Genomic DNA, 17,234 nt, shown 5'->3' with positions numbered 1-17,234 from the left:
GATTCTTGTCTTCAAAGCGACAGCAAGTTCTGTAAATGTGTGTGCCAGTGCAGGGTGTTACAGTGGGGCCATTTAAACTTGCTGTCTGATTGCAATATGAGCATCACCCATTCTTTCCCTAGCTGAATAATTAGGTGCTGCTGTGGGTTTCTGCTAATGGGAATTCAAATCTGTGTGCTACACCGATTCTTGTCAATGCTTATAGGTACTGTAAATACAAGTTCAGTCATACCATTGTTCAAAGCAGAGGAAAAATAACTAGAAATTCATGAAAGATTGCACTGAATTGTATTTCCCAAAAATGTTTTCCTTAGGAAGTACTATAAAAGAATGTCTCAGGCTTATTGCTGCTAGAGTATGTTGTGCAAAAATCCTTTTGCAGTCCATTCAAGAATAAGCCTTAGAAGAAAAAGGAACTTAGATTTACTAGTTTAATACAGGACCATGTACTCAGTGAAAATCCAGTATACCATATAATCCTCAGATCATTTGACAATACACAGTATTACATTCAGTATGTGCCAATTTAAAGCTAAGTAGCAGTTTGTATAATGAGTAGGTGGTATGTAATAATTCAAGAGATCACGACTAGCTTTAAACAAGCAATGGGAGAATTAGACCTTAAACTGGACATATGCAGTATCAGCATCATGAAGGATCAATACTGGTTGGTGTTTGCTCTTTCTGTCATGGTATTCTAGATTTAGGCCATAGGAAAAGTGTGTAGGCCATAAGAATAGTTTTGTACCTGTAGATGACTTCTAATGCTCATGTTTAATTGTTTCAGTGTGTTGAATGTGTACTTAAACTCTTAGCAGTCCGTTAACCATGGTCTATTGGAAGGAAAGTTAAGCAATTTGATGAGCTGTTTCCAAGAAGCCTGCAGGAGTGTCACTGCAGTATCTGTTGTGATGCTGCTCTTCTCTGTTCCCTTAACTGATGGTGGGCATGGCATCGGGTATGGCCTGGGAGCGCAGCATAATCACTGTTTCTTCAGGACTTGTTACAATTGCATGACTTTATTATAGAAAAAGAGTAAAGGAAGTTAGATGTCAGTAGGTTGTAAGGACTGTTTTGACTTGCATTATTTTAACTTTAGATTATGTTTTAAAACTTAGGCCTATAAGGCTATATCTGGGATAAACCCTTATTCCTTGGCAAAGAACAGATACATGGAGAAATAAAAGATGGATAAGTACACTCACATTAATAAGCACATTGACTTCTTGCCTTCTACCTAGGTGTGTGAAGGACATAGGACTAAATGCCTATTAAAAAAAGCAATTGTTCAGGTTATGAAAGTGCTGCTTCAGAGCATTTTTGTTTCATGGAGACAGAAAACCTGTTTAGGCTTTGAGTAGATGAGAAATATCCCAGAGCTAAAATATGCATGAATAAAGGGAAAAAAAAAAAAAACCAACCCAAAACCTACTCCCCAGCCAAGCTGGGCTCTGAAGTAGCAGAGCATGAACTCTATTAAGTGCTTTTCAAGTTGGTGGCAGTGTTTAGCTTAGCCAGAAGGTGCCTCGGGTGATGTAGCATAGCAAGAGTGGCATTTTCTGCTTAAATTCATGTTGCCTTTTTTTTTTTTTTAAAGTTGTGATCTCAAAATAAATAGTATTGAGAAATTTGACTTAATGAATGTGCACTGTAACTGCTTAAAAATAGAAATTATCCCTGGAACCCTAAGATAAAAACAAAGGAACAAGTACAAAATGTGCCTTTGCACATGAGAAGGGTATGGGAAAACTGGAATAAGTTTCTGCTTAGGCAGAAACTGCTTCACCCCATTTCTTCCCATTAGTTGATAGGAGAAGTGGTTGTTAAGGCACTGGAAAAGTGAACTTTGCTGTGGTCTGTCTCTTAAAGACACTTAGCTCCTCTCTAGAAAGCACAAGTTAGTAATGGTTAAAACACAAAGGGAAAAATCTTGCTCTTTGTTCACCTGATAAGGGAGTTTTCTGAATAGTTGTGAACTTTTTAAGTATTACTGTGACTTTAAGCTGACATTAAAAACAGTTAAATTGTTTGCTCGTGGCATTTTTTCAAAAAAACTATTATAAGTAACTCCCTCCCCCTTTCCCTGTTCTCAGTTCCAGGGAATGCTAAAGAGAGGAGTGACTTGGCATAGTTTTCAGTCTGGATCCAAGCATGTTGAATAACTTTGTCCCATGGGAGAATTAAAAAAAATGCAGCAGATGGCAGCAATGATGCATCAGACTTCCTATCCTTAGGAACAGTGTAGCTGCAGGCACTTGGAGTCTTCCTGGGTTGGATAAGGGGTAGGGGGAGGGTAGTTTTCCTCTGATCTTAGTTTGCAACATTGAAGCAGACTTGCTGAAGAGAGGATATACTTTTTAGCTAATTCAGCAATGTTTTATGGTCAGAGTTAGTGGAATATTAGTTGCCATAAGGTGCACAACCAATGAAAAATAGCACTGAGTTCAATGTTTGTCAAATTAAAGGATATTTGAAATAGAGTTTAAGGGTCTGTCTTGCCTTACACTCTTACATATTTTCAATATCTTTTAAGTAACAGAGCAGAGTGGTGCTGTAGTTGTACACTCTAAGCTCTCTGAAGTATGGGATCCAAATTTGAAATAATAGCAGTCAATTTGAGAGAAGGTCTGAGCAATGTGAGGTAATGGAAAGGCAAAGAAGAAAAACTGTTTAGAGCAGAAAAAGATTGCTGGGTATTTTAAGCTTTTTTACTGGGCTTTTATTTTTGAGGAAACAGAACCACTTTTTATTAGCAACTACAAGAACTTAGAGTAATTGAAGTATTTCAATATGTAAATGTGTATAAAAATGGTTTATTTGTTATAAGGTCAGAAGGAGTCTGTATATGTACAACAATGAAAACTATACTGAGGACAGACTTATGGAAGGAGTAGCATTCAGTCAAATGACTTTTTAAATATTTTTGAGTTTTTAGTAAAAGTACACACAGTTTTCTTCTGAGGTTAAGTATGATTAATCCTGTCACAGTACCATGAGGTGGGTAAATGATCTTGAGGCCCCCTTCAGTGCTGTAGGTCACTGAGGAATTATGTATTCTTTTTTTTAATGCAGATAACAAATTTTAAAAAAAGGCTTGGAACAGAATTAGCTTCTGATAACGTACAATGACTGCTCAATGGAATACATGAGGTCTTATCTATCTTTAGCTTGTTTTTCCTAAAGAAGTAATGGTGGTGTAAGTTCAGCTCTGGGGGAAGGGAGGAGAAGGAGAAAATGGTCCAAAACGTGTTTGATGTACATGTCAGATTTAAACATGTAAAGCCAGAATGTGTTTATCCTTGTATGGAAGGTGGGAGTTGTATTAAGTATGAAGACCAGTAGTTTCTGGCACACATGGGCGTTTTGAAAGATGTCATTTAAATATTTTAATTATTTGGATGAATAAAACTTTTTAGGAAATTAAACAATAGAAGATCACAAGACATGGTAATACTCGTAAACTGATTCTAATCCCATTAGGAGTATTTGGTTTGAATATTACAGTGTATATGATGAAATACTGAAACATTGCTCAGCAACTGGGATTTGGACTTTGAGTGGCAATGACACATGAACCCCTGCATGGTTTTAATGTGTGCTATTTTTGGCAGTTGGGAGTTGGCTTGTCTCCTCAGTAGCCATAGAAAGTTAGTGTAAAGAGGAAGGTGATTTGCAATGAGAAGACCCTCTGACACTACTTACTAAACATGGGCTGCTGCTTCAGTAAAGAATTGAGTAACAGCACAAGTGAGGAGAAAACCAGCTTGTTACAAAAATCTGTGGAAGAGGAAGCACCAAAGTCAAGGATAAGTAAAACTTTATCTTCAATTTTTGGAACTGTGGAAAGCCAGGATCTGCGTACAGTGGGAAGGACAGTTAATGGGGCAGCTGCAACAGTCGGCATTGAACGTGTTTCTAGCGATGATTGCGCAGTATCAGATTCTAAATCTGGCTTTTGGGGTAGAAAAGCAAAATATTCGTCATATAACGGCATGGGGAATGCTCCCCATGCTAGCCCTAGGAGGATGTATGGCAGACCTTTTAGCTTCTTTAATTCCTTTAGTCACCTCTTGAAAGTCTCTGGTACATACAGAAATCTGCAGAAAAGTGAAGAAAAGAAAGATAGGGTTATTAAAAAAAGAGCACCTACAAAATCTGATAGCAATGGTCAGCATATGAACAATATAGAAAATATTAATAGCAATATTAATAATGAAACTGTGGCTGCACAAGAGGATTGCTTGTTTGATCGTATTTCTAATTCACATGTACCAGACATTGTAGACAAAGGCTTACAGAGTGAAATTTCCTTAAATAGAAATTCTCTGGAGGATTATGCAGTTATGTGTGACCATTCAAGGCAAAATGGAACAACCGTAAATGTTGAAGACAGCAAGAGTGACAGCTTAGAGAAAGTTTCGAGTTCATATAGAGAGATGTCTCCAACATTTTCCTGTCTTGATGTAGACAACAGTCAAAATGTGAAAGACAAAGAGTTTTACAGCATTTGTATTGTAGATGCCGAAGATCTGAAAGGGGATGAAGAGGTGCCAGCTACTGTGCATGAAGAGACTGCAGCAGACATAGATAACTCAGCTGTTACTGATGAAGGAATGTGCACCATGGCACGACCTCTAGACAGTGGGAAGGAATTTCCAATGCAGCAATTGGCACAAGTGGAAGCTAAGTTTAATTCACAGAAAGAACTGTTTGAGTATAAAAAAGAGGATAGATCAAACATGCAGAAAAAGGATACAAAGGAATATTGTAGCCTAGATATCCAATGTTCTTTTGATAACTTACTGACTGACAGGTGTCAGGTGCCTAGGTTAAATACTGACAGTGCAGTAACAGATGTCTTAAGAGCAAAAGTGTCCAATGAAATCATCCTTGAGAATCAGCAAGATGAGGTGTATACCAGGGGTGGTGCTGTCAGTTGGAATGAATCACTGCATACAACTTGTGATTCTGTAAAGCCTGTGGATGCTGCTGGAGAGGACCAATACAGCCCTAAGTCAGAAAAGGTGAAAAACAGCGATCGTATTTCCAGTGTATTGGTAAACACTGGGGTATGGAATTCAGAAAAATATGAGGGAAGTAATAATTCAGATGTTGTACCACTTGGTTTAAGTAGGCATCCCTCAAGTGTTGTAGAGCAAAAAAATACTAAACAGGTAGTAGAGAACATGGGGGGTAACTTTAAATTGGACATGGTAGAAAACCTTGCTGAAGAAGTCTGCTTTCTAGAGCCAGAAAGTGAAATAAATTCCAATGTGGAAAAGAACACACTTGAAAGAACATATGGTGATAGCCAAATATTTGCACCAGGCTCTAGCGAACATCACAGCAGTTTTGAAGTATCCTTGAAAGAGAGAGAGAAATGCACAGGTACAATTTTGTGTAGCTGTGAAGCTTTGAACATGACTGAAATGCAGCTAAACTTGGAGGAAGGTTCTGATTTTCAAACTCCCAATAAGGGTTGCACTGAAATCAAGACATCATCTGAAGCTGCAAACCTCAGTGGCATGGAGGAAGATGTCTGTGTGAGTGCCACTGAACTAAAAGGTGACTTGCTTGAGGAAGCTGGTAACTTGAGCAGAACTAGATCAGGGGTAAGTGATGGCACTGTGACATCTCATGAACTACATAATCCAAGCACAGATGAAATGTTCCTAAAGGAAAACAGCCTAGAGTGTCAAGTTTCACAAGAGTCACCAAGGAATAAAGGTAAAGTATGCAAATATTCAAATTCAGATAACGAAACCAGTGTCTTTTCTGTATCTGTGGAATGTGAGAATATGAATAAAATAGACATGAACTGTAGACAAGATGAACAACAGTATGTATATTCCTTCCACACAGTGGAAAATCAATGGAGTGCAGAGACTGAGCCAGCCAAAATAGCTGGGCATGTAGTAGAATCTGTAAAACAGACAGAATTTGAAGGTCAGCTAAATGAGTCCATTGATAACAAGGCAGAAAATGTAAAACAGAATCTGGATGCTAACATTGTTGATTGTGATAAAGGCATCTTCAGTTGCAATAAGGGCTTGGCTGACAGTGAGAACGCTCGCTCTGACTCCACTGTACCTGCAGCCACGGACAGTTTTATGTACAAGAGCGTAAAATTACAAGATGACGCTAAAAATCTGGAAGATGCCAGTAAGCCCTTAAATAAAGACCATAACCTTTTGCCTTTATTGTGTCATAATGCATGTTCTTATGAGCATGATAAGCCAGCGGAAGAGCCTGAGATGTGTGGCTGTGCCAGTCCAGAGCCAGAGGTTGGGAACACACAAGTTTCTATTGGGCCTTTTACTGAAGAGAGATTAGAAACTCATGAAAAAAGTATGTATGATGTAAATGAATGTAATCTTCAGGACAGTGAAGTAAACCAGTGTGTCAGCATCCACTCAAAGGAGAACCTCACTGGTTTTGGTTTATCAGCTGGGAATCTAGAACCTTTTACCAGGGGGAATTTGAAGCAGTTGGAAGCCAAGACTACTGAACTGAAAAACACCAGTTACATATTAAATACTCAGATGAATGACTTGACCACAAGCTGGGAACAGATGCAGCCAGATCACAAGATTTTCTCAAACAAAGAGCTTGGAGTTTGTGTTGACCCAAAGCAGGTAGATAAATATGCTGCTACTCCTTCCTATGAAATACCCAGCACCTCTCCTGGTGCAGCTGGATTTCAACAAGGCAGAGAGCAGTGCGTGTTAGATCTGATGGAAAATGGATCAAGTGACCAGGAGCACTCCTATGACCTGGACAGACAAAATCCCCACGTTGAAATGTGGTCACATTTCATCAATCTTCAGACTGGCAATGCTGATTGGAGAAATCAGCAGCTTTCTGACACAGTTCCTTCTGGTAATGGTGAATATCTGGTGGGCTTTTTATGGAATAATGCCGTTTCTAGTGATACAATGAAGAATGACAGACTGTGTATAGTTAATGAAAACTTCCAGAATGAACCTGAAAGTTTAACAAGTGCTTCATACACAGTGGAAACATACCCGTATCAGCTGCTAGCACCAGAATATGGTGGTACTTGGGGATGGCACAATAAAGACGAACTTGTAAGTATTCTGCAGAAGTGATTTGCTCTTAAAGCTGAAGCTGTAAATTTGACTAAGCCAAGTCAAACTGTGGTTTTATTAGTTGAATAGCTGTTATTTTGTCCAGAACCTGAGGACTCCCTTTCCTTTGCAAAACTGAATGGTGTACAGAATGCAGAAGTTAAAAATTCTGCTGAATATTGATTTTTTTCATTCTGTTTAATTTGTGTGAAAGTTTAATCATTGGCAAAGTAACTTGATTGCAGATTCTCAGTTCCATCTGAACTTAAGATAAACACTTCAGTGTGCAGAAAGGAAGCTTTCTACAAACCGTTCTTAGGGCTCTTTAACTTTGTATGGAAGAAATGTTTGTGGATTTCCTGAAATTCTTGTTTGGTAGCAATTAGGAAATCTTTGGCTCACTTCTGGAGGTCAGTAGTGGTGTAGAAAGGAGTGGCTGCAGAAGAAGTGAGAGGAAAGAGCTAGGCTGGATCGTGGCTAGCTGGGCTAAGAAACAACCAAAGCTGTCTGGATACAATCCTGAGGATTGTGGACCCTGCTCAGGCAGGGAGGTTGGGCTCGATGACCTCCAGTGGTCCCCTCCAGCCTTACCCACTCTTGTAAACCTGCTGCTCCTTTTCCTTCCCTGCTGAGCTTCCCTGATACTGTTCCCCTCACCGGCTGTGTTGGAGCAGCTGCTCTGACCTTGCCCAGTACTTGCCCACAGTGTGGGCAATGGATTGTACTCGAGGCTGTTTGCTGTCTCCTGCGGGAACTTCTTTTATTAAAAATGGAAACTGATGGATCTTGCTGTCATCTTTGAATCCTTACTATTCAAGAAATTACGTCAAACACTACCACTTTTTGTAAGTCTTCTCTGTCATTCAAGAGATCTGCTTAAGTCAAATTTTTTTAGGTTTTTTTTTTTTCTGGATATATTTCCTATGCACTGTGATAATAAGTATTTGAGTGTGTGTGTTTGAGAAGATTTAAAGCTTTGTGGGGTTTTGCAGTGCCTGTCTTTAAACACTGTGATGTTCCTAGCATCTGTAAATTCAGAAAGCAGATTTTTAACAAGCTTTTTTGTGTGTCTTATAATAAGCAATATTCTTTCCCAGTGTAATTATATTAAAACACCTCAGATATATTCTTGGTATGGAATAATTCAATGCATTTTGCTCAAATACTAGCAAAACAAGAGAGAACTGTCTCATGTTGCTATAAAAAAGTATTGTAATAGATGTTTGCACTGCAGAGAGCAATCTCTCTGAAGCACAGATGTAACCATTTATATGATGGTTGTATATAACCATATGTAATAATTAAATATGTACATTTTCAATTGAGGTTAAAGGAGATTGGTTTGAGATGATTTAACTGGATCTGGTTATTCATCCTTTTTGTTCTAATGTTTTGTTCTTCCTCTTAAGGTAATGACAGAGGCTGTCATGCACATCTTACTGCTTTCAATTTTCCATAATGTTTATTAAAACTGTTACATGTTTATATAATTTCAGAAAAATCCCAGTACTTTTGTATTTTCTTGATTTTTTTTTTTTTTTAGTATTGTTTTTCAGAAACAGATACAATAGCAATATAATCAACATCAAGTAGACATGTATATTAGAGAACTGCCTGAACTCTAGGTCAAGTACAGGCTGAGTTAGCCTGTCAAAGGCAAATAATGAAATGTTTGTTGTCATTTGCTCTGCTTGGATAGCCTTTTCTGGTGGCCCTTAATCAGGGCAGTGAATACTGTGCAGCGTGATTCCGTTGTGTTTTTACCTGAAATGATTATGGGAATTCAGTTAATATATTCAGGTGTGAAAAAACATGACAGTACAATCTAGAGTCTGATACTGTTATTTGAAACTGTGTGTATCTATGCACCAGATAGCTGCTGTGCATCCACACAAAATGCATAATCAATTTCTTTTTGCAGGAGTCAACCAAGGTTTCTGAGTTAAACCCCAATGCAAAGGTGTGGGGAAATCATATGTTACACTTGGAAGCAAGTGGTGCCACTGATGGTAGCGTGAGCAAAACGTGGGAAGAAATACCTGACCAGCCTCCAGATTCTTGTAAAGAAGGTATGAATAAGAGTTTCTAGCTGTTGCTCAAGCAGAAGGTAAAATACAGTGCAGCACTGTCTCAATTTTAATTTTCTGTTAAAAAATTTAAAGCAAGTATGTAAGCACCTTTATTTCAGATTTCATTGTAACAGTGGTGTTACTGTGATTAGGAAGAACACTTTGTGAGTGTGTTTGTGGTCTGTGCTGCAGGACTGGATGCCAACGGCGATGGCGACAAAAAGCACCAGAATGCGGTGCTGACAGAGCTGCCGGAGCCGTCCCCAGCTGTTCCGGGCTCAGAGCAGACGGATATGAACCCTTTGGCTCTCGATCATTCTGAGTATGAGTCTATGCATGAAACCACCCAGACAGGTAAGGAAAAGCTAAGAAGTGCTTGGACTTAGTTTAAAAACAAACTAAACACGTATTTCGAGTTGAACAGTGAGATCTAAAAACACCAAAGAAGCCCCCCCCAAACCATACGACTTTTGTTGTTCAATATATGCATTCTTTAAAGAGACCCTAGGAAATCCTGTCTCTTTTGTAATCAAACTTAGACATCTTTGGAGACCAGTCTCCTCCTGGTTTAAGTCTTACAAGGTGCTGCATAGAATCAAACAATTGCGTCTTTCTAGTTGGTCAGGTACTGAGCTGAGATTCACTTACAGTTTGTGTCTCAAGTAATAATGTTAATGTGTGGAAAGACCAGTTTTGTACTTGAAATGCTGAAATAAGCAACATTTTAGTCTTAACTTCTTTGCATTCTTATTTAATGAACTCCTTCCAGGATTTTTTTTCAGTGCAACTGTTAGTAGCTGTAGTCTATACCAGATGGTATGTTTTAAGAAGTTTCTGGAAACTAGCATAGAGATTCAGCCATGCTTACATTTCATTGAATGGGACAGAAGGTGTGCAAGATGCATGTAGGATTACTACTTGAACTGAGATGAGGGATGGGAAGGAGAAGAAAATGTGCTGGGTGTTTCTTGAGATTCACGAGAGGTCTGTTCCTTGTTCATTGTGCTTAACTGATTTAGTAACATGTATTTAAAATTACCAGTATAGCAGCATCCATAATAGCTGGAAATCAAGACAACTGAAATCCGACATAGTTGTAGCATCATCTTTGCTTATATTTAAAAATTGAAAGTTCTCTTTGACCCTTCTATTTAAGGGTACTGTTGGGGAATATTAAATAATAACTAGCTGGCAAATAGAAAATTGTATTAATGACGTCTCACACTCTAGAAGGGAGCAGTATTTTTCAGATTAATGTTGGAACTTGTCAGTGTGTCCTTTATGTGCCAAAAATAGTTAACTTTTAACACGAGTCTGATAGTGTTGTAAACAGCTGAACAGCAGGTTGGGTCTGTTCCACTTGATGAATAGTGACACGTGGTCCCAAGTCTGAAATCTGATCTTCCATTTTTTAACAATTATTTTTTAAAATGCATATAATTTTGGTCCTTGCCAGGTTTTGGACAAGAAAGAAAGAGGAGACAGGGAAGGGAAATAGTGGTTAGAACATGATATATGTATTTCTCAGGTGTTTGTGTTCTCTTCATCAGAATAGAACACATAAAGGACAGCATGGTGGGAGAAAGTTAGAATTGCTTTAGGAAGAAGAAAGACTAAGAAGAGCTGAATAAAAGGATGAAAGTTAGTGAAGGGAAGGGTATAGAGGGCAATAGTTGGTGTGAAGTATTTTTAAAAAACTAATTTACATTTACATGCATACATATTTACATTAATAATGTGCTACTATATGTTTTATAAATCTCTAAAAGCCATAAATCTTCTAATCTTTAAACACTTCTCCCACTGACACAATGAGTTTACCCTCTACTGACATTGGTTTATTGTGTCTAAACTAAAAGGAACATGAAGTTCATGTTTTCCATGTGATAATTTTTAAACTTCCACATATAAGAAAGAAATTTATTTTGCCTTCTTAACCAAAAGATTGTAAATTTATTACATATCTGTTGTTAGTAGACTGGATATCTGCTGATATTCTGTAACTACATTTTTGAAAACCTTCTCTGAATTAATTTGTTGGTCATTTAGAGTGAGGCCAGAAGTATGGAGTGCCTCCATTGCATTGTTCCCTTGCTGTATTAGTCAGCAGCATTAGTCAGGGTTTCATCAGCTAGAAATCAGTTCATCTCCTGAGAAAGGAAGACAGATCTACAAGCTAAATCGCTTCAATATTTTACTTTTGAGATGTGCTTCTAGCTGTTCTTCTAAAAGTGCTTCTGATTTTTATGTATTTGGAGAACAGAGGTTAACAAGTAAATTCAGACATGGTTTCTCTTTTCTGTCTTAAAAAGTGTTGCCATGCAATTTCGGTGGTTGGTAACTAATACATTATGAACATGTATTGAATTTGAAAATTTGTTACTAGTTATGTAGTCAGTAATAGACATAATGGCTTGTTTAAAATAGATATTGTGTAATATAGCAGAACTACATTTTAATCTGAAGTATTTTAATTATTAGGTGGAAATGAACAGTTGCAGCCAGAAGGTCAGGAAGATTTACGAGAATTACTGAAAAAGACACTGGAATTCTGTTTATCTAGGTATGTATTTACCTAAATGTACCAAACTGAAGGATGACTAACAAGATCCAGTGCCTAACTTGGGATGTATGTTAATACATTTCTTAGTTGTTACTTAAAACTGAGTGGAAAGGATGAGAATTTGGGGAAAGTAACACAAGTAACACACAAATTTCAGAGTATTGTGTTGATGTACCTCTTAAAGCTTACATGAAACCTCTATGCCTAGTGCATAAACTAGCAAATACATTGGTGTGAAGTGAGAGTAGTTACAAGCAATTGCAGATCAGGTGAATTTTTGTGATCTTTACTGGTCATAATTAAAACTGTGTAACTTAAACCATTTAGTAAGCTTTGTTTAAGCCAACGATTTTCATTAATTAGCAAAAATGCTGAGGGAATCTGCCTTCTATTATGGGATGAATTTTTATCTCAAATTTATTGGACAGTTAATCTGTGACATTTTCCTATTTATATTTTTTTCTCCCAACAGAGAAAATCTTGCCAGTGACATGTACCTTATATCACAGATGGACAGTGATCAGTATGTGCCAATAATGACAGTAGCAAACCTTGATCATGTCAAGAAACTCAGTACTGATATGGATTTGATTGTTGAAGTGCTGAGATGTAAGTAAAAGTTCCTCAGTGCTAGAAAGCATTTTGGTTGTTGGTGTAGAATTATTAATCTGAATTTTTCTTCTCTTCCTTTCTTAATGTATTGCAGTAAAATGCCATTATTTTTCTGTAAAGCATTAAGTAGCCCAAGCAGCTTAGACCATCACAGTTACAGGACTGTAGTTTTACCAAAGCTGCTTTGCATTCCCAGTATTGAATAATGAGCTGTGCAAATAAGAATTAATGAGTTTAAATTGTGGGACGTGGTGGGACAACTCACATGGCTGGAGGATCACGATGGATGTCTCTAGACTGTTCTGTAAAGACAGGTGGGGAAAAAGGGATGGAGGAGTCTCACTCTGTTAAGGAGAACCTTGAATGTATAGAAATCAACTGCATCAGTCGTGGAAGCTCTACGGAGTGCCTGTGGGTCAAGATCAGGAGAGTTGTTTCAATGGGGATCTTACAGTAGGCATCTGCTACTGACCTAAACCAATACAATAAGGCCACCAGAGCAATATTTGTGTGACTTAAGCAAGCTTTGGGTCAGCCAAACCTGGTACTTACAGTCAATTTCAATGGCTTAGATATTTGTTGGAAGAACAATACGGCAGCTCATGTCATCCATCAAGCTTCTGGAATGTGCAGAGGACTGTTTCTCCATACAAGTGTTAGATGTGCCAGCCAGGAATCAGGCACTGCTGGACTCACTGCTCAAAAACTAAGAAAGCCTGCTTTGTAATATCTCAATGGAAGCCTTGGCTGCAGGAATCACAGAACTGTGGAGTCTGGGGTTGTGCTGAGCACCCTGAGTGTTTCTAAGGTTTTAGATTTTGCAAGAGCAAACTTCAGCTTGCTCGGAGCACAGTTGGGAGGGATTCTGTGGGAAGTTTCCATGGAGGATAAAGGAGCTAACTATACTAGTGCTGGGAGTTCTCTCCTGGAAGCACAAAAACATTTCATCCCCTTTAAGGGAAGTAGGCGGATCAAGAGACCCCCTTGGCTTAACTCCGTGCTTCTGAGTCTGCTCAAAACAAGAGAGAGGCATATGAGAGATGGAAAAGTGGATGAATACCTGGTGAGAGCTACAAGGACATTGCCAGGGTATGCAGGGATGCAGTTAAAAATGGAAAAGCTGAGCTCAGATTGAATTTGGCCAGAACTACAAGTTTTGTCAAAAACTAGAAGGGGTTTTTCAGATACATAAATGATGAACAAAAACAGAAGGAAAATATTTGCCCTCTGTTAAACAGCACAATGATAGCAAACTGAGTGGGGAAGTGGATACTTCAGAAGGGAGATCCACCCTCCAGGAAGACCTGAATAAGCTTGAGGAGTGGACTAACAAGAACCCTGTGAAGCTCCATAGAATAAATGTAAGGTATTGCACCTTGGAAAACATAATTAAGGAGTACAGCACAAAGCTGGGTTCTACCTGGCTAGGGAGCAGCTCTGTGGAAAGTTACCTGGACCAGACAACAGGATGCTGGGCTGCATCAATAAGAGCAGCAGAGGTAAAGGAGTCACTATTCCACTCAGAGCTTGTTAGGTCACACCTGGAATACTGTGTTAGTTTTAGTCCTGACTCCACAAAAAAGTGTTGGAGGAGAAGATTGCGTCCAGAGAAGGGCCCTAGAGATGATCAGAGGATTGGGAAGCCTGCTGTATGAGGAAAGGCCAAGAGAACTGGGTTTGTTCAGCCTTGACACAAAAAAGGCTCCGGGCAGACCTTATGGCCATGTTGCAAGGAAGATCCCTTTATATAAAAAGTCCCATGGTAGAGATGAGGGGTGATGGGTACAAGTTACTCCTGGAGAGATTCCAGTTGGACACAAGAGGAAAATTTTCCACAAAGAGACCAATCAGTCATTGAAATAATCTCCCCAGGGAAGTGGTGGATTCCCCAACACTGGATACTTGAAAGATTCAGCTGGACAGGGTGCTGGGCCATCCTGTCTAAATTGTGCTTTTACCAAGAAAGGTTGCACCAAATTATCTTTGAGATCCAACCTGATATTCTGTTTCTTTGATTAAATTCTCAGAAGATACTACTGGACATTACCACTAAGGTAAGAAAAAAGCCCCAAACAACCATGACTCAATGTGTGCTTTAGAAGAAGACAAATGAATTGGGATTTTCTAGGCTGGAAAAGTGTGGATGTGATAAGGAAACTTGTCTGCTTGGTTCATATGTTTGAAAGTGTCATCAGTCATTGTCTGCTTGTTTCTTAATGTTCAATAATATTTGATGTTCTGCATTGTAAAACTGTGTTGACAGCATCTTTTGGAGTGCAAAGCTACTACATTTGCTGACAGCTAAAATGCATTTTTGTCTTTTCTCTCTTAGCGTTGCCTTTAGTTCAAGTGGATGAGAAGGGGGAAAAAGTTCGGCCAAATCAGAATCGCTGTATTGTGATTTTACGTGAAGTACCTGAATCTACTCCCATTGAAGTAAGTGTTTCCTTTCAGTAAAAAACATCTTTCCCTTCGGACTTGGAAGTTAGATTTCTTCTAGATTTCAATAAGCACATCACATTTCTTACTACACTGTTAGTTTCTAACAACGCTTCTTACACTTAGTTTGTTGTGTTTGTTTGGATAATAAGTATTTTTGATAAAGTATGTTGCTCATAGGAAGACTCTGGTAGAACCTGTAGCTCTGCAGAGAGCTGAGAAACTGATAGTGCTGTCTTTGGTAGAGTTACCATGATTTTCTTGGACTTTGTCTTATCTATATGCACATGGTGCTGAGATCCTTGGATAAATAGACAAGGGTGAAAGAAGATAAGTCTTAGACTAGAAAATGCCACTGTTGCACCTTGGCTTGTTCAAGTAAAGCAGTTAAAGCTTTGCAAACATTTCCATAGTGCTGAGGTGAGAGGTGTCAATAAGTCATTAAGGATCTCCACTGGCTTGTGGAATGAGTGCAAGACTGGAGAACTTCATTCTTTGAAAGATACTCAATGCCACTCTGATGAAGCAGGGACTATAACTAATGGAAAGATTAGAAAAAATTATGGGGTCATAATTAAACCATCTTGAATTTTCACAAAGGAGGAGAAGGCGCAGATTCTTGATGATGGGTAGATATTTTAGTTTCTCTTCTATTTAATTTTACAGGGAAGACTAAAGATTCTGAAAGAGTTGCTCTTGATAACCTTTATACAAAAATCAGAAGTACTGCAGTATAGAACTGATAACAAAAAAGTAGGTGGCCTTAGAAAACAGAAACATGAAACAAAAGGCTAAAAGGAATTGGAGGGAAGAAGCTGGACATATGCTATGTATATAGCTTAAAAATAGTGGCTACTTCTCGCTTTCCAAATGAAATGTAGCATTTCAAAGACTGCCTAGCTTTTAGTATGGTACATTTAGAAAAAAATTTTTTTTGCTGTCATCAGTTTGTCAGGTTGCATATATTAGCACTGGATGGTCACTCTTAAATGTTTGACAACAACAAAGTTCTGAGGAGTCTTTTTTTTCAGAAGAGTTGGTCTCCAGTGAAATGTTTATACATTGTATTTAAATTTGTCAAACTGGAAAAATCTAGACTTAACTAACCAGATCTAATAGCCTATGTTTCCTGGCACAGCAGAGTCAGGCTTTATTTAAGCAGCAAAATTCCAAAATGCTGTAATGCCTCCCAACTTATGTTGCCTTTTGATGCTGCTCAGCTCAAATCCATGACAAAACCAAAAAAAAATGCAAATGAATTAAAACAAATATTAAGTCCAGTGTGTGTGTTTTCTATAGAAACTAGCTGGTTATGTTTGAGGCAACATAAGCCCTATTTCAAATACATGCATCTGTAGACATTTGAGTTAAAGCTTATCTGCAGGTTTCTGCTGAAAGGGGAGGATTTTCCTGTCCCATGCCTTATGCACAGGTTTTCATGTGGCTCCATGGTTTTGGGGACAGGCAAGAAATAGACATCTTTCTGCACTTGATGCCAAGTTTAAATGTCTCTCTGTGGCCTAAATAGCTCCCAGCTAAACTCCTCTTGCAGTATGGCCTTAGACAGTGCTAGTTTGAATTCCTTCCAGTGGGGAGAGAGAGCTGACGCTACTGCAGGTGTACTGAGCGACTTTGTTCTGTTTTGTAAGCCCAGCAGTGCTTTCTGTCTTTCTTGGAGTGTTAGAGTTTTGTACTTTAAATTGGTGTTTTCTTCTCTCCATCCTTCCCCTTCCTCCCCTCCCTTTACCTCTTTATCAAACTACTTTCCCCAGGAGGTTGAAGCACTTTTCAAAGGAGACAATTTGCCTAAGTTCATCAACTGTGAGTTTGCCTATAATGACAATTGGTTCATCACATTTGAATCGGAAGCTGATGCACAGCAGGTAACACTGTTTTTTTAAGCATATTAGAATGTAACAGTAAAAAAGGATGATATGAGGGTGAATTGATAGGTCATAAACTGTATTACAAATGTGTAACAACTTAAAAAGAAAAATACCCCGAACTGTGAAACAGTAATGCTTCCCCTTAGGTAGCATCCAGTTTTCAGTAACTATTAAACATAAAAATGTTTTTTGTCTTGTTCACATATCCTGGCTTCCTGGCTGAAGCTGTGATTGTTTTGTACTGAGAATGTTGATATTTTGGGTGACACATTGAAATGCTTCAATCATAATGGTTAGTCTTGTTTTAATGCTACTGAAGCACTGAATGATAAGTTTAATGTTGCTAAATGCAGATGATGTATGAGAGGTTGCTATACTGTAACATTAGCAGACACTCCAAGAATTACTGTTAGGTTTAGCCTGTCAAAACTTAAGTTTCCTTTATTTAAATTATATTTGACAAATGTAATAATTTCTTTTTTTTAAAGGCTTACAGATACCTTAGAGAAGAAGTGAAGACTTTCCAAGGAAAACCGATTAAGGTAAACAGAGGTTTATGATGTTAGGGGTGGGGCAC

General features: G+C 38.3%; 1 protein-coding gene across 5 annotated transcripts in view; it reads left to right on the top strand.

Annotated features, from left to right (window-relative positions):
* LARP4B (La ribonucleoprotein 4B) overlaps positions 1 to 17,234 on the top strand; it is a 57,187-nt gene that overhangs the window by 21,782 nt on the left and 18,171 nt on the right. For 3 of the 5 annotated variants that reach the window (XM_069006445.1, XM_069006446.1, XM_069006443.1), the window contains exons 1-8: positions 3,650 to 7,088; positions 9,010 to 9,157; positions 9,350 to 9,511; positions 11,639 to 11,720; positions 12,193 to 12,329; positions 14,665 to 14,768; positions 16,544 to 16,654; positions 17,146 to 17,199. In XM_069006445.1, the coding sequence (XP_068862546.1) occupies positions 3,708 to 7,088; positions 9,010 to 9,157; positions 9,350 to 9,511; positions 11,639 to 11,720; positions 12,193 to 12,329; positions 14,665 to 14,768; positions 16,544 to 16,654; positions 17,146 to 17,199 (4,179 nt within the window). In that variant the 5' untranslated portion in view covers positions 3,650 to 3,707. Of the gene's footprint in view, positions 1 to 3,649; positions 7,089 to 9,009; positions 9,158 to 9,349; positions 9,512 to 11,638; positions 11,721 to 12,192; positions 12,330 to 14,664; positions 14,769 to 16,543; positions 16,655 to 17,145; positions 17,200 to 17,234 lie in introns of those variants that run through there. The other 2 variants (XM_069006447.1, XM_069006448.1) reach the window with 1 other exon arrangement.

The sequence above is a fragment of the Aphelocoma coerulescens genome, chromosome 2 (assembly GCF_041296385.1).
Source record: "Aphelocoma coerulescens isolate FSJ_1873_10779 chromosome 2, UR_Acoe_1.0, whole genome shotgun sequence".
Taxonomy (NCBI): Eukaryota; Metazoa; Chordata; class Aves; order Passeriformes; family Corvidae; genus Aphelocoma; species Aphelocoma coerulescens.
This window is presented reverse-complemented; position numbering and strand designations above follow the sequence as displayed.